Source organism: Myotis daubentonii, chromosome 15 (assembly GCF_963259705.1).
Source record: "Myotis daubentonii chromosome 15, mMyoDau2.1, whole genome shotgun sequence".
NCBI lineage: Eukaryota > Metazoa > Chordata > Mammalia > Chiroptera > Vespertilionidae > Myotis > Myotis daubentonii.
The window spans coordinates 35,375,677-35,398,924 of record NC_081854.1 but is presented as its reverse complement, the minus strand read 5'-3'; the positions used below and the strand labels follow the sequence as shown (position 1 = coordinate 35,398,924).

The 23,248-nt window shown below is 49.4% G+C and overlaps 1 protein-coding gene across 2 annotated transcripts in view; it reads left to right on the top strand.

Annotated features, from left to right (window-relative positions):
* PLCG2 (phospholipase C gamma 2) overlaps positions 1 to 23,248 on the top strand; it is a 138,447-nt gene that overhangs the window by 34,558 nt on the left and 80,641 nt on the right. For both annotated transcript variants that reach the window (XM_059667292.1, XM_059667291.1), the window contains exons 3-5: positions 18,393 to 18,536; positions 21,155 to 21,248; positions 21,943 to 21,990. In XM_059667292.1, the coding sequence (XP_059523275.1) occupies positions 18,393 to 18,536; positions 21,155 to 21,248; positions 21,943 to 21,990 (286 nt within the window). The remainder of the gene's footprint in view (positions 1 to 18,392; positions 18,537 to 21,154; positions 21,249 to 21,942; positions 21,991 to 23,248) is intronic.

Genomic DNA, 23,248 nt, shown 5'->3' with positions numbered 1-23,248 from the left:
GGGAGGGGGGGATATAAAGAGAGAAACATCAATATGAGAGAGAGACATCGATTGGTTGCCTCTGGCATGCACCCTAACCAGGGTATCCAGCTTGCAACTGAGGTACGTGCTCTTGACTGGAATCAAACCTGGGACCCTTCAGTCCGAGGGCCGATGCTATATCCACTGAGCCAAACTAGCAATCTTGGTTTTAATGATGATGAGGGATGTACCTCAGCTCTGCCCTGCCTTTTTCTGATCTTATGATTTTCATCTATTCATGAGTTTTTTAATGCATGCTTGTGTTTTTAAGTTATGAAATATCTCAAAATACATTACAGGGCATAGAATATTATATAAATGACTAGAGGCCCAGTGCACGAAATTGGTGCATGGGGGAGGGGTCCCCTCAGCCCAGCCTGCACCCTCTCCAATCTGGGACCCCTCAGGGGATGTCCAACTGTCAGACATCACTCTCACAATCCTGGACCGCTGGCTCCTAATCTCTCACCTGCCTGCCTGGTTGTCCCTGACTGCCCCCTCCCTGCCGTCCTGCTCACCCCTCACTGCCCCCCCTGCCAGCCTAATTGCCCCCAACTGCCCCCCCTGCTGGTCTGGTCATCCTCAACTGCACCCTTCCCCGCCCACTGGTCTGGTCGCCTCTTACTGCCCCCTTTGCCAGCCTCGTTGCTCCCAACTGCCCCCCCTGCCAACCTGGTCGCTCCCAACTTCCCCCCCTGCTGGCCTGGTCACCCCTCACAGCTCCCCCCCCCCCCCCCCCCCGCTGGCCTGGTCGCCCCACGCAGCCTGCTTGTTCAGTCATTTGGTCGTCCCTCATTAACCCCCCTGCCGGTCTGGTCATAGGCAGCCATTTGTGAAGGTGTGATGGTCAATTTGCATATTACCTCTTTATTATATAGAATACTTCTGCACCCTGACCCGTTTCAACTGTTAGCATTACTGTATTGGCTTGAGATGTTTTTTTTTTTTTATTAAATGTTATAGATAATGGCTATGAAGCCCTCTGTCATTTCTCCCTGAAATAATCATTTTGTGAAGTTGGTGTGTACCCTTTCTTTTATGTTTTAAACTTTAAATACACGGGAAAGCTGGACTCACCCTTACCCATGATAATGGGTTTGTGTCTTTTATTCAAATCATTACAGTTTGTCTACATTTTAAAAAGTTTTGCAACTTTTTTCGTACTCAGCAGTTTGTGAACACAAACTTTTAACTTTGGAATAATTTGGGTTTACAGAGGAATTGCGGAGATCCCACAGCGTTCCCTCATACTCTCCCCCCAGGTCACCCCACCTCACATCACAGGGTGAGTGTGCCCACCCCAGAATGTGGATGTTGGTGCAGTGACTGTTAACTAAGCTCCAGATTTTATTTGAGCTTCACCAGCTTTTCCACTCTTGTCCCAGGATCCATCCAGAACACCACATTGCATTGAGTGGTTATGATTTATCCACATCAATTTACTGATCTTCTACACGTTGCCACCGCGAGCCCCATTGATGACAGACCCGTTCGCTCACTCTTCCAATGCCGGGCATTCACGTTGATCCCCTTGCTCCTTTGCAGTTGTAGGCAGCGCTGCAGTCAGCGGGGTGGGAGTTCTGGGCAGGTGTGTGCCGAGTGGTGGAATCTCCATGGGCTGGAGTGTACATTTCTGGGGTACTTGGTGATTGCCAAATCGCTTGCCAGCGGCCTCATTCTGCCTTTTGAGGAGCAGGGAGACAACTTAATACATAAAGGCAAGACCACCCACTAAGGGCTGCAGCAAACTCCAGAGGACCCTAGAGGGGCTGGTAACACAGTGGGTGACAGTGGGGAGGGATGAGAAAGGTGAGGGGATGGACTTCAGGCAGGTGCAGAGACGGTACAGGTGTGGGCTCCAGACAGGTGGAATGACTGGATGTATGGATGCAGAGCCAGTGTCATCGGAGTGTGGAGGCAGGAGAGGCGAGGCAGGCAGGCATCAGGGGCCATGTGGGCTCCAGGGAGCACATGCATTGTGTCCCGGCCAGTGGCCTCCTGCTCTTCCTAGAACACACCATGCACTTTCCCCTCTCTGGGCCTTTGCACTTGGTGTTGGCTCTTCTTGGACTATTCCTGCCACACATGCGCCACAGTCTGCCCTCACTTCTCTCAAGCCTCAGCTTCGCGGGCACCTCCTCCGGGAGGCTTCCCAGATCACACCTGCTACCAGAGCTCCTCTCCCTGTCCTATGTCCCCCGTGCCTCACTCTTCTTTGGTTTAATTCTTACAGCATTTCCACTACCAGAAGGAACATGTATTGATTTGTTTATCAGTCTAACCCCCCTTAATTCCTCGGGGGCAGGATTTGGTCTACTTGGTTCACTGCCTGTCCCCAGCTTCCCCAAATATACCAGGCACAGGGGCCCTCAGCAGTTCTCTGTTGCCTGAATGAGTGGATGGGCACGGCCATTACTGTGATGATCTATGGAAGGTGATAGCAGCGCTTAGCACAAGCTCTGGGTTCTGCATTTTGCTAAGCTCCTTGGTTGTGTCTCCATCTGACTGGGGAAATGGGAGCCAGGGGTCAGGGTGGCCACACCATAGTGGGGCTGGGCTGTGGACCCCTGTCTGAGCCCGAGGTCCAGTTGGGAGCCCAGCTGGGTCCCTGGCAAATGCTAGGAAAGGAGTAGGCAGCTTGTGGGTTTTGGCCCCAGACTATGGAGCCAGACAAGTGTTCTGGGCAGACTCAGATCTTGTGCAAGGGGTGCTTGGGAGGGACCTGCCTGCGCCAGACCCCCTTGAGGGACCCTCTTGCCCCAGTTCTGCCTTCTCTAGAGGGAAGGAAGATTCTCACCTTCTAGCTGGCTGCAACAGGAACTGCCACCCCCCACCCCTAAGTTTGCAAAACTCAGCCTGGTGGGGAAATGAAGGGCTGGCTCGCTAACCACAGTGAAGACTCGTTTGCAAAGGCAAAGCAGGGGCAGCGGGCCCTTCTCTGCCCCCAGCAGAGGGACTGGCTTCCGCAGGCCCTGCCTCGCAGGAACCCGGCACCCCTGGGCTCGGGAGCTTGGAGACAGTTACCAGCTGTGGGCTTTATAGTCGTTCAGCTGCAGACTTCTCCTGTTAAACGGGAGTAAGGAGAATAATGCTGTGGAGCTATCGTAAACCTCAAATGAGGAAATGCATGCAAAGCCTTCTGCAGTGCCTCCTTGTGACTACGTGGGGGACATTAGCCCTCATAATCGTGGTGGTTGTAGACCTTGCCAGCATCCCTTTCCTGTCCTTTCCTCCACACAGTAGCCGATTTACAGGAGTGATTCTCAGGTTAAGCAACCGGCAAAAAAGGAATGAATATCTCCTAATGCTTGCTCTTCTTTTCCTTTTTTTAGAAGAATTTGCCATTTTAGTTACACTTCGGTGAACAGCCTGAGGTGGAGCTGACTGCGAGCATAGGGAGGGCCAGACCCCGTTCCTACAAAGCTGGGGAGTGAGACAGAGCCCTGCCTTGTCTGGTGGTGGGACTGTGGGTGCCCCGCTAGCTGTGAGGGAGCAGGGCGAGTGCCAGAATGGGAGGGTGGTCGTGTGCCAGAGGTCCGGGCGTGCCCAGCAGGAGCTGTTTGAAGGCCCCTGGTGTGCCCATGGTGTGCCCAGCTCGCAGGGTGCTGGGCTGCAGCGCTAACGCAGGGCAATGAGTAATTACCGTCAATGCGATGGGAGCCAGGAAAGGGGAAGTCAGAAGAGGAAGGGAAGCCCTCCCTGACGGGGCGTTTGAGCTGGGCCTGGAGCTGAGGGGAATGCTCTTTCCTGCCCTTGGGCTCCTTCCCTACAGGCGAAACTTGCAGTGTGAGGGCACCTTTGGGGTTTAAGGACCCCGTGAAAGCCCAGGATGAAATCGCCCCTTTAAGAAGGAGGACGTTACCTCTTGATGCCGGGCTTTCTTGACCAGGCGGGGTGGCGGGGGTGGGGTGCGGGACAGGACCAGGGGTGTGGTGTGTTCACCAGGCTCTGACAGGGCTTCTAGAACCAGGCCCTCCTCGTGTAGGCTGTCCACGTCCCTCTGAGCCCTTCCCCTTGGTCATGGCTCCATCGGTCAGCTGCAGTGTCCGGCCAGTGTGGCCCAGTCCCTGCTGGTGCACCGGGAGGTGTCTGGAAGCCCCAGGCCTATTCTGACGACTGACAAATGGAAAGGGCATTTCTGCCTGCTTTATCTAATCACTGGCATCGGCAGTGCAAACCCTGAATACTTTTGGCATCTCTCTCTGCCCGTGGACACTTGGCTTCATAGAAAGTACGCACCGGTAGCCAGAGTCAACCCTGTCCGCCCCAGGGTTTTCTGAGGGGCCGCTGTGGAGCAGCCGGCTGGAAATTGGCAATGGGGAGGGGAGGGCTGGGCTCGCCTGTCCGCAGGGCTCCGTGAGACACCCCCAGGCACTGCTGTGTTGTGTTTGGCATCGCGGCTCAGCCAGGTGGCCCCGAGTGGATGACCTCACTTTCCTGAGCCGTCTCTGGAAAAGGGGTTTGTTCCTACGGTTGGAGGGAGGATCCAGGAGGTGGTGAAGTCAGCTCTGGCACCTAATAAATATTCCCTAGGGAGGGCCTGGTCTGTTCTGTCCACATCAGGCGTCTTTGCCCTTGGGCTTGACCTTGGCAGCGTTCCGTTTTCTGCTGGCAGAGTTGGCAGGTCAGTCTCCGCAGAAGCGGGTGTGGGTGGCCTTGGAGAGCCCCGTCTCTGGAGCTGGACCCCAGCTCACCTAACCTGCTGGAGCCTCAGTTTCCTCTCTTACAAATTGGGGGTGTTGGTAGCAGTGGCCACTCGCCTCTTAGGGTGGCAGGGAGGCACCACTGAGATGATGGACACTAGGCACTTGGCTAGTGGTCAGTGGACCACACACTCCCAGAGCTGCCGCTGCCCACGGGGCCTTCTGGGCCAGGATCCTTTGAGGACGCGTCTGAGTGGAAAGATCCAGCAGGACCGACCAGGCCAGGGCGAGGTCTGAGAGGGGGAGGTATTCCTTGGAAAGGACGCATCTTTCCCTACGCAGTGGGTAAGAGTGCAGGCTTCGGAGCTAGACCGCTGGGGTTCGAATCCTGGCTGGACCCGTGTGGCCTTGGACAAGTCCTTGAACCTCTGCCTCATTGTCCCTCTCTGGGAAATGCAGATGGCCATCTCGGCCTCCTCTGAGCACACCTGTATCAGAATCTCTGGTTTGCTGCCTGGCTGTGCTAGGTGTTTCTACAAACATGGTTCCCCTTCTCTTTCTCCTCGTTGGTTTCCTCTGAAGCCAAAAGGTCCCAGGTAGGAGGATGAGGACCAGCATTTTCCATGGGAGGATTCAATATCAGTCAACTTCTAGAGTTTTCTTTACCCCAAGTGGTCAAAGTGGAGATAATTGTCGATGTTCTCAGAACGGTTCTTTCCCTATAAAAAATGAAGGGCAAACCATCAGATTCGAAGAATGAGCGTATGTTTCTGGGCAGTGCTGCTGGCTGGACTGCGGTGGGGAAGGGTGTGACGAAATGAGAGGCTGTTGATGAAAGGGGCGGGGGTTTGTGTTTGCTCTTCTGTGGGGGCTGAGAACACTTGGATTCCTTGCAGACGTTCATAGAAACTGTGTTCTCGGTTGTCTTTGTCCTTTGCGAATGGGTGGGCCCCCACGCCAGGCCCAGCAATGCCACTTCCTCTGGGTTTCAATGGCTGCCTTATCAGGAGGCAGCACAAGCATCTATTTCTGGTCTGGCTAGAAATAGTGTTGATGGTGGCAGAAAGCGCAGAGCTGGCTTCTAGGATGGTGCGGTGGCCTATGGGGTGGGAGTGAGGAATGCTCTCTCCAGTGTCCCCCAGGGGGACTGTGCCCCGGGTGCCAAGGCAAAGCATGCTTTCCATGCAGCGCCCAGGGAACACAAGTCAGTGGCAAGGACACAATTCCCTCGAGGGTCCTTTATGGCCTTCCTGATCACGTCAAGGAGAACATGTGTTTGGGGTAAGCATGTGTGTGTGTGTGTGTGTGTGTGTGTGTGTGTATGTGTGGGGTGGTTTGTTTTTTTTTACTTTTTTGATACTCTATTTTTAAAAAATATATCTTATTGATTTTTTACAGAGAGGAAGGGAAAGAGATAGAGAGTTAGAAACATTGATGAGAGAGAAACATTGATCAGCTGCCTCCTGCACACCCCCTACTGGGGATGTGCCCGCAACCAAGGTACATGCCCTTGACCGGAATCGAACCTGGGACCCTTCAGTCCGCAGGCCGACGCTCTATCCACTGAGCCAAACCGGTCAGGGCGATACTCTATTTTTTAATTGAAAATCTGAGATAATTGTAGATTCACATAAAGAGAGATCCATGTAGACTTGACCCAATTTCCCTTTCAAAACTATAGTGTGAAATCACAGCCAGGATATTGGCATTGATTCAATCCATTGCCAGTTTTACTCAGTTTCCCAAGTTTTACCTGTGCTCTGTGTGTGTGCTTAGTTCTATGTAATTTTGTCACGTGTTGGTTCTTGCACCCACCACCACAGTGAATATTCAGAACAGTTCCATCCTCAGGTTCCCTCCTAATAGCCACACCCACCTCTATTTCTAACATTTGAATGCGTCTCTTTCTGAAAGACATACGTTTTCGTTAATAAGATATCACATACATATGGTAAGACGCACAAATGGTGGGTATAGGCTCAAATTTACACATGACCCCCACCCTTACCAGGTTGGATCTAGACTGTCCCCAAGCTCCGAATCTGACCGCTCCCCGAGGTAGCCAGCGCCTCTGCCTTCTGTCTCTTTCTGTGAGTCCTTCTGTGGCTCACTCGGCCTCACTCCCTCTAACCACTGCTTCTCTCCCTTTACAGCGCAGAGCTGTGCTGAGGGCCATACCTTAGGCATACACAGCTTCCACGCAGAATTTAGTCAGTTGTCCCGTTCCCACTGACTTTAGCCCCTAGAGTGCCGGGAGCGCGATCGCGCTCCTCCTGCAGTGTCACTGTTAGATGCCAGTAGTTCACTCTTTATTGACAGATGGCACCTAAGTGCAGATTACTTATGATGCTGAATTGACCGCTGGCATTTATCTGCCTAATTTTTCACAGGTACTACGATTTTATGAAGTTTCCTCAGATTTTGTAGCCCTAAAGCTTCAAAATGGCGTCCAGTTCTAAGTCTGCTTTTATTAGTGATGATGATATTGCTAAATATGTCAATTCTTGCTGTGAAGATGATGATTTTGTGGAAGATATTGGAGAAAGGTGTCCCTCTATTTTAACTTTATATGTTTTGTTCAAATTTTTTTCTACTAGTATTTTATAATACAGTCAGCAGACAATATATGCCAAAGATGAAAACAAATGTAGTAAAGGTTTCCTTCAGTTTTTGAATATGTAACTTCATTTACTTGCGATTCATAATTTTTTTCCTAAACTGCTGTAAAATCAGCAAAAATGCCTTGGCAATTTTAGCATAGTTCCTAGGATATTGGTTGGCACTCAAAGGGTTAGTTTACAATTCCTATAATATAGGACTAGAGGCCCGATGCACGAAATTTGTGCAAGAGTAGGCCTTCCTTCCCCCAGCTGCCGGCACCAGCTTCTCTCCAGCTGCCAGCAGGCACCCGGGACCGGCTTCCCTTGTAGCCCTGGCTTCGGTCTGGAAGGTCGTCCAGTCGAATTAGCATATTATGCTTTTATAAATATAGTTGGGTGAGATTTTTTTTTTAACCAAAGGCATAAACTTATTCTTAAAATATAGCTCTTCAAGTGAAAAGGGTGAGTTGATTTTAAGACAAATATTAGACAAACAGTGCCAGTGCTACGCAGATATGACAAGCTTTATAAAGTTGATAATCAAATGACCGAAATGTGAGAAATAGTGTCAGAAACAGAAGTATATGGCTCCAAAAAAACCAAAAGTAAAAACTGGTCAGTCTGGGAGGGTGGGGGGAAGGGAAATCTGTATTTTATTTTCATATAGGAGGCTCTCCTGTGTAGTTTTGATATGCAGAACTGGTTTAAAGCAAAACAAATTAACATTTTAAGAAGCTTTGTATAAAGTGAGAAGTCCTTCCATGCCTTAACGATTTTGTCTTTTCTGCATTCCATCTGTTTTACACCTAATACATGTCTTAAAATTGACTTACTCTTTTTAACTTAAATTTATAAAGAAGAAATTTTGATCTCATCATTTAGAGGAGCTAGATGAGTATTTTTCCAAGTCACATGAAAATACATCACAATTAAGACATAACACAATCTGTGTGCCATTTAAAGTCATCTCGCATGTCGCATGCATGAAATTATTCTCATTTTGTTTTCAGCAGGAGGGAGTAGACATCAAATTTGGGTGACACTATAACAGTGAATATGTAAAGAATTATCTGATGGTCCGTGTTTGGGTTTTAACTGGCCAGGTCATAAAGCTCCCGTTTCTCTCCTCTTCCCAAGTGTGGAAACAATAGAGAACCAAGACACAGGTAACTGGTGAATGGCGCTGAGAAGGTCTGCTCTGTGTTTGAGCTGCCTGGAGAGTCTGTGGCCTCTGACCCCTGACTGGCTCACTCTGTCACTGGGACTGTGGGATGCCCAGAGGCATCTTAGAAGCAGCTGCCCGCAGGGAGTAGGGCAGAGCCTGTGGTTCCTGGGGCATAGATTGAACCATATCTGGACTAGAAGGCTGAGCTGGGCATGCCCAGTTCCTTCTTGCAGACATTCCTGTTGGAGCGAATTCCCTGCTCGGCTGGGGAGAGGGAGTCCCCAGAGGAAAGGGAAGCTTGGTCGGTTTCTCCAGGATCACTTAAAACTCTTAAACACCCACCAGACGGCCCAGCAAACATTTCTGGGTGATTACACAGCTTCACAGTAACCGCTACCTAATTATTTGCGTGTTGTTATTGGGTCTCTCCACGGGGAAGTGTGAGGCTGGAGTGTTGTCCACTGGCCGCCCATATAGTCTCAGCAATTGTTCATTATTTTTGAACAAAGACGAGGGCAGTCCCTCCATTTCTAGGCTTTCAAATGATTTTAATATATAAAACTCACAGAACAGTTTACGTCTGACCAACTTCTTTTAGGTATATCTTACCTGTGGGATAGATACTGTTTCCCCATTTGACAGATGAGAAAGCAGAGGCAGAGCCAGAATAAAGAAACCCACCTCACGTCGCATAGTTCGGGTAGGTGGAGTTCGACTTGAAGCGCATGTCTGCTAGATTCTTGTAAAGTTGGGCTCTTTCTGCTCTCCCAGGTTAGACCTTCTCTAACGACGTGTGCTGCAGCGAATCACACTTTTTTTTTCTGGCTTCAAGGTCAGCTGTCGCTATGTATTTGAAAGAACCCATGCCCCTGGGTTTTTCAAGCAGGGTCCTTCCCGAGACCTGGCGCTGAGACAAAGTGAAACCACCAGCCGTGGTGAAGGTGTCGTAGAAAGGTGGATGAGGGAACGTTTATCCCAGTAGCTAATCTCAGCTTGACTGAGACCTCCTGGGACCACAGAGCTTTTAGCTCCTGTAATTGCATCTTGGTCGCAGAACAGCTCAGTGAAGGAGGTTTTGTTATCACTGTGTGTGCAGGTGAGGAAGGAGCAGAGGTGACTTGCCCAAGCCCCCACCTGCCTTTGTGGAGCCGAGCAAGGACTTGAAGGTCTCTGCTCTCCAGGGCTCCCTCCTGTCCCGTCACCAGGTTCACTCCAGCCGTCAGAACCCAGCCAAGACGCTTGCCCTCAGAGAAGCCTTTCTCCCCACTGCTGGGGAGCAGTCCCAGTGTAGATGGTGGCTCGCTCCTCTGAGATGTAGGTTGACGTGTTCATGTGCCGGTTTGGACAGGGTCTGTCCTCCCTTCCAGGCTTTGAGCTTCCGGGGGTGGGGACTGGGCCTGTCTGCTTCATCCCCGCTCGCTCTCAGCGTGATCTCAGTCACTACCTGGCTGATCGAATGACAGAAAGTAGGAGAGGAGGGTGGGCTTCATGTGGGAAGGTGCACAGGCCAAGCCTTGGCTGTCTCTTCTCCCCATGAATCCGTCTGGCACTTCCTTGAAGATGCCTTGTTAAGCTTGTTGGCAGATGGTACCCCTTGAGGTTGAGTATGGGAATTGGGAAAAAGGCCACGTGCCTGGTGTGAAGGTAGGAGGAAGTCCAGGCGGGGTGGCGGGCAGCCTGAGAGGGGCCCAGAATCAACAGTGGGAGGAGAGAGGAAACAGGAGTTTGAAGAACAGGGTCATGTGGACTGTCAGCAAAGTGGGTGGTAGAGTTAAGCAGGGAGGGGGCTGAAAACCCAACTGTGCGCCTGCAGGTGACTGGTGGGGAGGGCAGCGGGCGGTCACGGGACCTGGGGAAGACCAGGTGACGCTGGGAAGGGGGGAGGGTTGTGCAAAGATGAGGTCTTGCTGCTATGGCTGTTATCTTACTTCTTCAAGCAGGAAGCACGGCTGCTGAGCCCCACCGAACCAGCGTGCAGGGTCTGAGCTCTGGCCACCACAGCCCACTTTGAGAATAAAGTCAGTCATCTGAATGACTGTGTGTCAAAAATTCTAACCAGTGCAAATTGGTGGTAATTTTTTTTCTTTACCTTTTCTCACACTTTTAGACACACATGCACTTGTACAGACACAGGCATCCCTTCTTAGCTGAGCCCACTGCATTCCTGAACACGCGATGGAGAGCATCGTTTTTGGACAGCACAGCAGTATAGTACGTCCTTATTACATGGATACAAATGTAGTGCGTTAACCAACTGATCAGATTTGCCCAGTATTGCTTAACACCCTTAAACGTCTAGAAACCAGCGCATCAAATACGTCTGCATTGACAGCAACAAATATCTAATCATTTGTCACTTTAATGCACTGTTACTGGGCATGTTTGTGAAAATTCCATAGGATACTCTATGGTATTGGTTCTGAAATTCGTTTTTTCTTATTCTGTCCTCTACTCTGTAACTTCATAGACACGGCAATGAAATAGTCTGTGAAAAATACTACAGATGTCATCTAAATTGGACTCTGGTCGTTTGCTTGTTGGAAGGCAATGCTAGGGCTCAAGAAAGACGCACTAAGCGGGCGGGACCTTGGGTTAGTTAGATGCATGATGACTTTCAACACGAAAGCACTGGACTTGAAGCGCCTGTTGCAGCTGATACACACCGGTATTCTCCTGGGTGCCTGTAGGTGTGGTCTCAGCGCAGGTGCATTTGGGGTCAACAATGTTTAGAGGTTATAGTGGATATTCAGATAGTGAGAATTTGCGTAGCAATGGACACCTGTGTATCATATTTGCATGCACACGTGTGTGCATACATGTGGTTAAGCAAATACCTACAGACACAGGCACATACATCCAGATCCTATCTACATATGCCGTTGTGGAGTTTTTTCCCACAGTAGGACACATGGATCTGCCTCTTCAATTCCCACAATAGATAAATCGAGAGATTGTTTTTCTCATGCCTTACATGAGCAGCTTTGTTCAATTGCATTAATCTTAAAAATAATAGCTAATAAGAGTTTAGAAGTTCGTACATCTTTATGAGTTAAAATCAGGCACTATTTTAACACACACATGTGCATACACAGACACAGACACATACTCATTTAATCCTCAAAGAGCTCTTAGTGCTTCGATTGGTCACCTGGAGGCATGGAGAGGTGAAGCTCCTGCCTGAAGCCACCTTGAACTTGAACCCAGGTGGGCTGGTTCCTGAGTCCATCCACTAACCACCAGCCACAAGCTTCTTATGACTTAGAAAGCCTCTGGGAACATGTGAGTTTGCAACCCCAGCGCTGGTCAATACGTTGGTTTGGGATTAACTTGTTTGAGTGCTAAAGGCCTTCCCTCCTCCCTGCTCCACACCCCATGGGTGCCCTTGAGTGGTTTTAAGATCAAGTGCAGGGCACGTCAACCAAAGTGCTCAGCAGGCCCCTCAGACTGTTGACCACCATAGAAAACCATCCCCGCTGGTGAGGGATTTGCTTCCTGCCTTCTTGAGGCTCCTGTCAATCAAGGGGGTGGCCAAAGAGTGGGCAGTCTTTGGTGCCCATGGAGCTGGCCCCTGCCCACGCAGGAGGCCTGGGAAGTGGTAGTGACAGCTGTGAAGGGCTTGGTGGGGGCTCCATCTCTGTCTTCTCATGGAGCCCCAGCCACAGGCTCATGCTCAGCAGGTGACTTTACACCTTTCCGGCTCAGGTTGATGGCTGGGAACCTCACCATTTCCCCTGCAGCCCTGAGGGTGTAGTCAGTGGAGGGTTGCTTTTCACTCTGAGGAGATATTGAAAGCAGGTGAATTGAAAGCAGGTGTTCAAATACAGGCTTGTATGTGAATGTTCATAGCCACAAGGTGGAAACAACCCAGTGTCCATCAGTGGGTGATTGGACAATGGAATATTATTCATCCACAGAAAGGAGCAAAGCCCTGACACAGGTTAGAGCAGGGGTCCTCAAACTTTTTAAACAGTTCACTGTCTCTCAGACCGTTGGAGGGCTGGACTACAGTTAAAAAAAAACTATGAACAAATTCCTATGCACACTGCACGTATCTTATTTTAAAGTAAAAAAACAAAACAGGAACAAATACAATATTTGTATTTGCATGTGGCCCGCGGGTCGTAGTTTGAGGACCCCTGGGTTAGAGCATGGATGAGCCTGGAGGACATTATGCCGAGTGAGAGAAGCGAAGCACAAAAGACCACATGTTACATGATTCCATTTATATGAAATGTCCAGAATAGGCAAATCTGTAGAGACAGATTTACACAGGGGCTGGTGTGGGGCTGAGGGGAAGGTGGGGAGTGACAGCTAAAGGGTTGGGTTTCTCTGTGCTGATGAAAATGTTCTTAAAACACATTGCGGCCCCGTAGTTTTATTGCTAGCTTTACCCAGTGGCCAGATAAGTTTCTATTGAACGAGTACAAAAAACGTTTTACATAAATGTTAAAGGCATGCTTTAAAATTAAATACCCATTGCATTTTGATGTTATTGCATGTTTTTATAAGCTAATATCTTTTTAAAGAATTCTCATGATTGGCCACAAACCTTAGAACAGAAAACATGAGAATTCTCGTGATCCGTCCGCAATGTGTTAAATTGACCGTGGTGGTGTCTGTGAATGCACTGAAAGCTACTGAACTGTACATTTTAAGTGGATGAGTTGTATAGTGTGTGAACTATCTATAATAATAAAAGCATAATATGCTAATTAGACCGGGCCTCTATTATCTTAATAAAGACATTAGAGAGAGAGAGAGAGAGAGAGAGAGAGAGAGAGAGAGAGAGAGAGAACGAGAACACACTGATATCTGTAATTCCAGACCCACCTGCTGGTCTGAGATACCTTTGGGACTACCTTTGGGTATACGGGGCAGTCACATCTTGTCCCGTCTCCCTGCAGTGGCTCTGCTGAGGGAGCCAAGGGAAGCTGATCTCTTCAGTAACTGGTATTTGTCTGCATTCATCACCATTTTGCCTAAACTGGAGAGACAGTGGGCCATTGCCCCCTCAGACATAATGATCCCTGCACCCCGTCGGGTGGCACAGAAATGGATCGTCTGACCTAGCAGAGGCTGCTGAGGGCTCACCCCGATTGCTGTAGCATTCTCTTCTGCAAGCTGAGGGCAGCGTGGTGTGAACACTGCAGCCCTCTGCCTGAGGCCTGGAGAGTTAAGGCCCCAGATGCAGCCCTTGGCCTACAGCAGGTAGGGGTTGCGGGGTAAAGACCCCAGCTCCCTCGCTTCTCAGTGAAGTGAAGACTGTCAGAGGGCCCCGTGGGCGCCAGCTTGCTCCTCCACTGCTGTTTTCTGGGATCACCTCCCAAATTAACTGCTTGTGCTCAAGTCCTTGTCCCAGGGTCTGTTTCTGGGGAAAACCAAACCAAGACACCCGAGAAACCTAATTCGCTCGTTCCACAGAGGTCTGCGTTTCTGCTCTGAGCCAGGCCCTGAGGTAGGCGGCTGTGAGGCTCTGCTTGTAAAGGGACGGACACAGTCGCTGTTCTCCTGGGGCCTAGAGGAGGGAGCAGATACACAGGTGAACAAGTAAACCTATAAATGCAAACGGTGCTAGTAAGGAACTTTATAGCACAGACTTAAAAATAGCCGGCCGCGTCAATTCAGGGAGGTGGAGAGGGAGGCAGTCTGGGGATGAGTCACGTAAATGGGATCTGATGTGGGCAGGAGGCAGCCTGTGTGTGCGCGAGTGCGGTGGGCCTTCCTGTTGGAGCACAGTGGGGCGAGGGCCGCATATCCTAATGTTGCTTCTCATTGTCACTTGCTTGACCACAAGAAGCAATATAAGGGTTCAATCCTGGTTCTTCCACTTGCCAGCTGGTGACCCTGGCCAGGGGACTCCATGCCACAGTTTCCTCATTTATAAGCTAGGGGCAGTCAGTGTACCTGCGTCACAGTGTGGTGAGCATTGAGAAGTCAGCGCAGAGGTGCTGTCTTGGCCCACCCAGATGGCATTAGCAGGCCTGTACACCGCCCCCCCCCCGTTCCATCCCACACACGCAGCTGCTGAAGGCAGGGAGAACATGAGGCCAGCCCTCCTGCCCCCAAGAGAACTCATGGGGCTCTGGATCCATGGTTCAGAGCCCTGTGCCAACAGGCTGAAGACCGCAGCCTAATTTAGCTTTCTTCCGCCCCGACCTGCTCCCACACTCCTTCTCCTGTGAGCGTCCCCCCCTCTCACCCGCCCGCCCAGTGAACACCTGAACAAGAATCCCTGCCTCACTCAGAAAGCATTAGCACTGTAAGAGTTTTACACAATTGTCATTGCCTTTATTTTTACCCAGGATGAGACTGATGTGTCTGTAAGAGTCTTCAGGACCTGAACCAAGTACATTCAGCAGAATGTCTGGCTGATGGTTAAAAGTAGGATGAATAGCTAGTTCATGTTCATGAACAGGAATTTTCAATATGTCAGCGCTTCCCAACTTGATCTACAGATTCAACACAATCTCAATAAATATTCCAGCAAGCTATTGTGTGGCTATTGATAAACTGACCCTAAAGTTTATGTGGAGGGGCAAAAGGCCCACGGAGAGCCAGCACAATAGCGAAGAACAAAGCCAGAGGACGGATGCTACCCCACTGCGAGGCTTACTGTAAAGCCATAGCTATCAAGACTGTGGTGTCAGCGAGAGAATGAGCAAATAGAAATGGAACAGAACAGAGAGCATAGAGATAGACCCACCCAAATATCGTCAACTGACCGCTTACAAAGGAGCAGAAGCAATTCAATGGAGGAAGCATAGTCTTTTCAGAAGCATGATGATGAGTAAGCCAGTACATATGGGGCGGGGGGAGGAGACAGAAAGGGTCAGGATGACATAATGGGGGAGACCAGTCCTGGCGGAGGAAGGTGGATGCCTGCAGCCCTCACCTGGGACAGGGCTGGCCTCCACAGGATGCTTGCATTTGCTGAAGTGAAAGACAGTGTATGGCACATCAGGGCCTTTTGCATCGTTAGGTGGCTGCTTGTATTTCATTGTCTTTCTGTCCCATGTGTTGCTTTCCCTCTGTCTGACTTTGTGTGTGTGTGTGTGTGTGTGTGTGTGTGTGTGTGTGTGTGTTTGCTTGCATCTCTCTCCTTGTCTGAGTGGCTTGTCCTCTCTGCGTTCTGGTGTCTGTCCCTCTTTTGCCCTGTGTGGGTGTCTCCGATTGTGTTTGTCCGTATCTGTGTGTGTGTGTCTCTCTCTGTCTCCCTCTCCCTCTGCCCCATTTTTAGTGCTGTCCCTGTCTGTGTCCCCATCTCCCTCTGTCAACAGGTACTTACTAGGCTGCACCGGATACCACCATCTCTGCTTGAGGTAGGGCACACGGTGAGGGAAGGAGCACCATCCAGGAAAGGAGCACTGACTCCACGGTTCTCACCAGGAAGCACTTGCCTCTGGTCCTGGGGTGGGGGACAGGGGCTTGGTCTGTATAGTAGGAGGGGATGGAGGGCTTTCTGTGAGTTCGGTGGTGAGTGGGCTGAGGCTGGAAGGGAGAATTCGGAGCTAACCAGGCTAAGAGCTTTCCTAGCAGAACCAACAGCGTGTGCTGATGTCTGTGGTGCGACCCCCTGGAGGTTCTGAGATTGAGCCGCTGGCAGGAGCATGGAAGGGGAGGGCATGCAGGGCCAACCCTGGGCCTTGGTTCTTAGTCCTCACAGCTGGGAGGCACCATTGAAGGTTTGAAGCCCAGGAGTGGCATGAGCCTTTCATAAAAATGGTTCTGGGAGCAACTTCTGGCTCCTTCAGTAGGCCAGGCAAGATGTAACAGTGGCGCTAGCCTTGGAAATGGATAGAAGCTGACAAATTCAAGAGCAATTTAGAAAGTAAAATTGATAAGACTTGGTGATTGCCTGAGGACAATAATGTTACATTATCTGAAAATTTTTTTTGGTGACATCTGTCAAATTTTTTTAAAGAGTGGTCAGGGAAGGTCTTAATAAATACTCCTGCTTTTTAAAGTATTTTTATAGAGTGAGGAAAGGAAAAGGACATATAGAGAGAAGCATCACTGTGAGAGGGGAATGTCGATCAGCCTCCTCCTGCACACAGCCCCAACCAGGGATCAAGCACACAGTCTGGGCACGCGCCCTGACCGGGAATCGAACTGGCAACCTTCTGCACAGAATGATGCCCAACCAATTGAGCCACACTGGTCAAGACTCAAATTTTTATTATAATGTTGCTGCAAAGAAGAAAAACCTCACAGTAGGCTAATTCAAAGATTCCCTCTTAGAGATATTTTATGGGGAAAGACATTGGTTAGGTAATCATTGTTAGATTAGATAGGAAAAGAAAATATTTGCTTGAAGCCACTAGACTCTTGATTAGCAGTCAGCTGGGTGGGTGAGTAATTTCTGAGAATAAATGTGAATACCTTTCATGTTTTTAGGTAATTGCCAAAGCATCAGCAGTGCCCATTCCCTTCTAGAAGGTTATGCATTTCAGAACACACAAAGGATCTGTGTTTTGTTGCTTGTTTGTTTTGTGGACTAAAGATAAGAGAAAAGACTCCCAGGTTTCAGGGTTGGGGGAAGAAGGGGGATTGGACCCTCCACCCCTCTCCCTGCCCAAGGTTTATAGACACCATCGCCCCTTCCAGGGATAGGGCCGCCTGTCGTTGATCAGTGGTTTTCAAAACTTTTTATTTTGAAACACTTTTAGATTCCTGCAGGCATTGAAAAACTAGTACAGAGTTTCTGTGTACCGTTTATCCAGCTTCCCCTGTTGGTAACGCCTTTCATAACTATAGTTATAAACCCAGGAAATTGACACTCAACAATATTATGAAATATACTACAGACCTCAATTGGCTTTCACCATTTTTACGCGCACTCGTGTTTTATTTTGTTTTATGTGTTGGTGTATAGTGCTACGGAATTTTATCACGTGGATAGATCTGTGTGACCGCCACCACTCACAGGATGCAGAACAAATGTTGTTTATTTAAATTCTTTCCACCTTACTTCATGACTCTGGTCCCCTCTTACAGGATCTAGCTAGTGTTTTCAATCTAGCTAGATCCTGTAGGAAAGCAGAAAACGTAGTTCATTCCATCCTCTCGTCTGTGATTTCATCCTCTGCACCCACCCTCCTGTTGCTGCCTGCGAATGGCCAGGCACCGTTCCTGCTATTCCAACCCTGATGCTGCGTCCACCTTCTAGACCTCATCTGCCTTCTTCCGTGACCCTGCCTCAAAGCTGAGATCTCCTTCCCTCCCCTCTCTTCTCCAGGAATACCTCTCCTTCCTGTTTCTTTGTTCAGCTCAAGCACTGAGATGTAGGTACCAGGACTCTTATGGTGGCAAGGGACCCAGGGCTTCAAAGAGCACATCAGGGCTCAATCTTTCCTTTCCACACCATCTCTGCTCCCCCAGCCTCATGTTCTACCAGCTGGCAGCAGCGGGATAAATTTTGTGAACAGCTCTGGCCAAATAAGCCCCAGGAGGATTCTCATGGGCCTCGCTTGGGCCATGTGCTCGTCCCTGAACTAATCACTGTGCCGGGGATGGGCACTTCGGTTATTTCCAGGACCCTTGGACCTGTCTTTGGCTTATTGTGGTGGGAGGTCGAGAGCGGTGGCTCTGCTTCATGAGAAGCACGTGGAAAGGGTCTATCCCAGGAAAAGGTGCTTTTTGACAGAAAAGAGGGGAGGAAGGGACCAGTCGAGTTTGTCTCCATGTAACAGTGCACAGTTATCCCATGGCAGGGCAGGGGGTCTCCCTGGGCCAAGGTGGAATTCCTCCTTATCTCCGTTATCTGTTGCTGTAGAACTATGCCAATACTTAGTGGCTTAAGACAATAAGCATTTTATTTATTTGCACATTATCCTGCAGTTGGGGCAGGGCTGAGGGGCTGGGGAATGAAGGAGCCGGGCCACGTTTCTGGGATGCAGGCATGTGGCTGCATCCTCGGGGGAGTGAACTCCGGCTTCTAATTGGTTCATGTTCATTTTCTTTTAGTGGATATCATGGAAATCAAGGAAATCCGCCCAGGGAAGAGCTCCAAGGATTTCGAGCGTGCAAAGGCAGTCCGCCAGAAGGAAGATTGCTGCTTCACCATCTTGTATGGCACCCAGTTCGTCCTCAGCACACTCAGCTTAGCAAGTGGGTGCACGTCCGGGTGCTTTTCTGCCTCCCTGTGCCTCAGTTTCCTTCTTAGGGCATTCTCTAGAAGCAGGGCGCTCACACCTGCCTTCTTACTAATGTGTTTGGGGGCATCAGGGTTGAATCCTAACCCTGCCCCTTTCTAGCTGTGTGCCTTTGGGCAAGCTACTCAGCCCCCTGTGCTGCTGTTTGCTCAGCTGTGAAATGGGGAGAATCATAATGCTGGCCCATTGGGATGTTGTGAGGATTATGTTAAGGGCCTGCCTGGCTCACACTGAGAGCTAACGGCAAGTTACATTTTCGCTCAGCAGAGCCGGCCTACACCATTTATTCAGTTTATCTGACCTGAAGGGACTATCCTGGAATCTTAATGTCTCACACAAGTAAACATGCACATACACACATATGCATACTACACACATGCATGCACACATGCACACACATGTGTGCATATGTGCACACACATAGATATATGTGCACACATATAGACATATGTATCCGGAGGTCAGATTTCTGGTCAGCCCTGTGAACTACCAGAAAGCCAGACAGGCCTCTGGGAGGCCAGCTGAAGAACTGTGAGAAAGCTGAGGCGCGTTACTCAGGGCAGAAGCTTGGAGCTGCCTTCAGGGCCAATCCTAGAACTTACTGACTTAGAACTGTATGCACAATCATGGCTGATGAGAGGGAAAATTAATACCATTAAAAGTCGACCATGCATACAAGTCCTTTGGTTGATCTCTCCTCCTCACCCCCACCCTCCCTTATCTTCCCTCTGAGTTTTGAGCTTCTGATCGATTTGTAATATCTTTATCAATAAAGGGGAAAAATAAAAAAATAATAAAAATAGAAGTTTCTAAGGATTCAAAATTAGCTGTATTTAAGAGAACATTAATCAATCAATGATAGTGGGAGCACCATTATTGATAAAATGTATTTCACTTAATATCTGTTTTATAATAACATTTTCATTTTAATCATGCTTAGACAAGCAACTGTTTAGAAATTTTATTTGTATTTCCTATTATTAAAATGTATTCATTAGAAGGAAAAAAAAAGTCGACCAAAGTGGGGGGAAGCTTTGAAAGCTGAGCAGCGGTAGGCACGTGTCATGTAGGGAGGGTCGAATAGCTGTCGCCGATTTAATTTGTCATTCATTTTCCCCCATCAGGCATCTTTTGAGCTGTGCTCTGAACTGGGTTGTGCTAGAAGTCAGTGGGGCTCTGGAGATGAGTAAGACAGTTGCTGCCTTTAAGGAGTTCATAGTATTTGGGAGACAGATGTGTGGATAGGAGCTTACAGTCCCCTGGGATAAGAGCAATAGTCCAAGCACAATACAGTGGGCTGAGGGGTATTGAGTGTCTGTTTCCAGGGAAGGCTCTGCAGAGGGGGAGGTGACTTTTAACCTGGCTTTTGAGGCATCAGGAGCAACTGGGAGGAAAGAAGAAGGAGAAAGCATTGCATCTATAGAGTGGGGCAAAAGTAGGTTTACAGTTGTGAGTATGGGAAACAGTTTAATCTTGTATTATTATTTATTATTATATTATTTTCCATATGAACAACTGTAAGCCTACTTTTGCCCCACCCTGTATAAGGATTTAAGGAAATAGCAAGCTGGGTCTGGGGAATAATGAGTGTATGTCTGATTGATGGTGTGTGGTGGGTGGTGGAGATGGGGCAGGAGAGAGGGGATTGTGACCCTGAATCTTCAGAGCTGTGTCCACTTAACCCCACTTCAGGCAGAGCCTGGCTGCTGTTCTTGGTCGGAGAACAGGAAAAACCAAGCAAGACTTGGAGCCCAGGATACCAGTCTGTCCTACTCTGGGGTCCCTCTTCCAGAGCTCTGGAATTCAAGGTCGGGTAGAGAGATGGGGCAGACTTCGATTCACATCCCAGCTTCTCCTGTATTGGCTCTGGAACAGCTCTCTCAACCTGCTGAGCCTTGGTTTTCTCCTCATCAGCACGGGAAGAATGAGAGCAGCAATGTTGGCCTGATATTATCTGGACCAACAAGGTACCTGGTGGTTAGGAGATGTTTAATGACTAGATCAGGTGTTTTCATTGCTCGCTCCATTTCACTGATGAGGAAATGAGGCACAGAGGGGGTAAGTAACCAGCTGAATGTCGCACAGCCCTGAAGTGGTGCGGTGGGACTTGGCGATGATGCCAAGCTCTTAACCACCACTTGTTCTCGCTTCCCTCATGGCATCAGCATCTCCTACTTCCCACCCTCCTCTCTGGCCTTGGTTGGAAACAGGTGAAATGCTGAGGGTTGTTCAAGATTGTGGTACAAATTATTCCAGGCCCTGTGTCCTATTCATTAGCATGGGGTTAAAAGCTAAAACTTCTTTTAAAAAAAATGCCTCCTTGTCACCTCTGCTATAGAAGGCTCGTAATAGACTCATGGCCTCATCTCAGACCAAAAGCAGGTCTCAGAACCTTGCAGGTATGAAGGAGATGCCTTCTTGGTGCCCTGCTGCACAACTGCAAATGGGCACAGGCTTCTCCCACGCCCACCATCTGTATGGGGCTGGGGAGGCGGGGAGCCAGGGTCAGTAGGTCTCCAAGCAGCGGTCTTCCCAGAGCGTAACACAGCATTCTGTTCCCGTTCACCTCACTAGCTGACTCGAAGGAAGATGCAACCAAGTGGCTCTCTGGCTTGAAAATCTTACACCAAGAAGCGATGAGCGCGTCCACACCCACCATCATTGAGAGGTATCGGCTTTGCCTGTCTATCTCTGTCTTCGCTCGCTCATCCATTCTGCTCCCTGTAGCCAACATGGGCGAAGGGAAGAAAAAGGAGACGTTTGGTCATGGAGGTTCATTGAGCGTCCCATGTGCAGTAGATGCCCCGTAGTGGCTGTGGACCCTCCGGTGTCTCACAGAAAAGGCTGTCTCCGTATGGTGCTTTGGCCTTGGCCTTCGCCTGCTGGCATGCGGAGTGCTTTGAAATGACACAGAGACCTGCGCTGGTGTTGTGTTTGAGGGGAGGACCAGAGGGCTTCCTCCTTAAAGGCTTCAAGAAGGCACTAGCTGACTCAAAGGGCAGTCAGATGCAAGGTCAAGAATTTTCCACCTGCCACCAGGAGTGTCTGGCCAGCATCATGGATGTCTGACTCGGTTTGTCCATCCCCCAGGAAACGAAAGCCCTCCGATTTCACCACTTTTCTGACCAGCTTTTTGGGGATTAATGGATATCATTGGAGGGACTCACCCGTTAAGGAGCGCCAGCCTGTACCAGCCCAAGGGGCCTCTTGGCTCAGTAAGGTTTTTTGACCACAAGGAAGAAGCTGCTTTCCAAGTTAGAAAGTTGGAAATCCCTTCCCAGGGTCCTTAGTCCCTGCTCCATAGAACTCAGACTTGTACTGTTTTCTAACTTTCTCTCTCTGTGTCTCAACTCTCTTTCCAGTTGGCTGAGAAAGCAGATTTATTCGGTGGATCAAACCAGAAGAAACAGGTAACGTTTGTTCACATCTTGGCGGTTTTCTCCAGATTGTGGTGCGCTCTGATTTTCATTCTTTCTTGAAACGTTCAAGGGGGTTGGGTGGGTCACGATTTGTGCTGGGGAAAGGTCCGCATGAGGTCACGGTTAACCGACGATGCTCCAGACGCGGCGCTAGGCGCTGGGGGTGGAGCTCATTGCAGTGGAAAATTCAAGTCCATCTGCAGAGATGAATTCTCTGCATGGAGCCTTTGGACCTCATCATTTCGGCCTTCACATCTGAGCACTTGTGTCCTGGGGAGAAACAGGATCGCACGGCGCCTGCCCTCACTTTGCGGTGGGAGGGATGGACCATACGAAAGTAAACCGGGCTAATGGCGATGGTTCTTAGGGCTGTGCAGACGAGACGGCGTTGTGATAACTACATTTCAGTGGATTTGACCTGTTCACTGAACAGTACGTCTTGGAGTGGTTCCCTGTCGGCACACAATGCTCTAGGCCGGACACGTCTGTAACAAACGTATTTGTCCTCGGGGGAAGGCAGTGTAATTTCCTCACTGGTGGGAAGTGGTTTCCTTCTTGATGGACACACGTTGTCCCTGGTCCTTTGGGAATAATGCTGCTCTGAAAACCTGTGGGTCTAGACATCTTCTGTTAACTCGGATGAGGAGGACCTGAGCAGGGTGTCATCCCAGAGCAGGACATTTTGAGAGAGGGGGTGCAGGGGAGCTCCCGCGTCCTCCGCCCCGTACCCTGGACTCTGACGGTTGTTAGTCTGATGGGTGAGGTGCTCATATTTGCATTTCTTTCTTTATGGGTGAGGTTGGACACCCTCGTGCCCAGTTTTTCTTAGGTATGAGCCAGTTTTATTGATAATGTAATGATAAAAACTACCATTTACTGAGCATGCTAGGCACTATGATCACATTATAATCATCGTCTCATGTTTAGCCTCACATCAGGCCTTTTTTTTCTTCTTTCAAATTTTAAATGTTTTTCCTTCCCTCCATTAAGATATGTCACAATTGCCCTGTCTGCTTTGGCTCAGTGGATAGAGCGTCGGCCCTCGGACTGGAAGGTCCAGGATTTGATTCTGGTCAAGGGCATGTGTCTCGGTTGTAGGCTCGATTCCCGTGCGGTCACATCAATGTCTCTCTCTCTCTGGCTCTCCCCCTCCTTCCACTCTCTCTAAAAATCAATGGAAAAATATCCTCAGGTGAGGATTAACAACAACAACAAACAAAAGGTATGTCACTGTCATATCTGAGGCAGT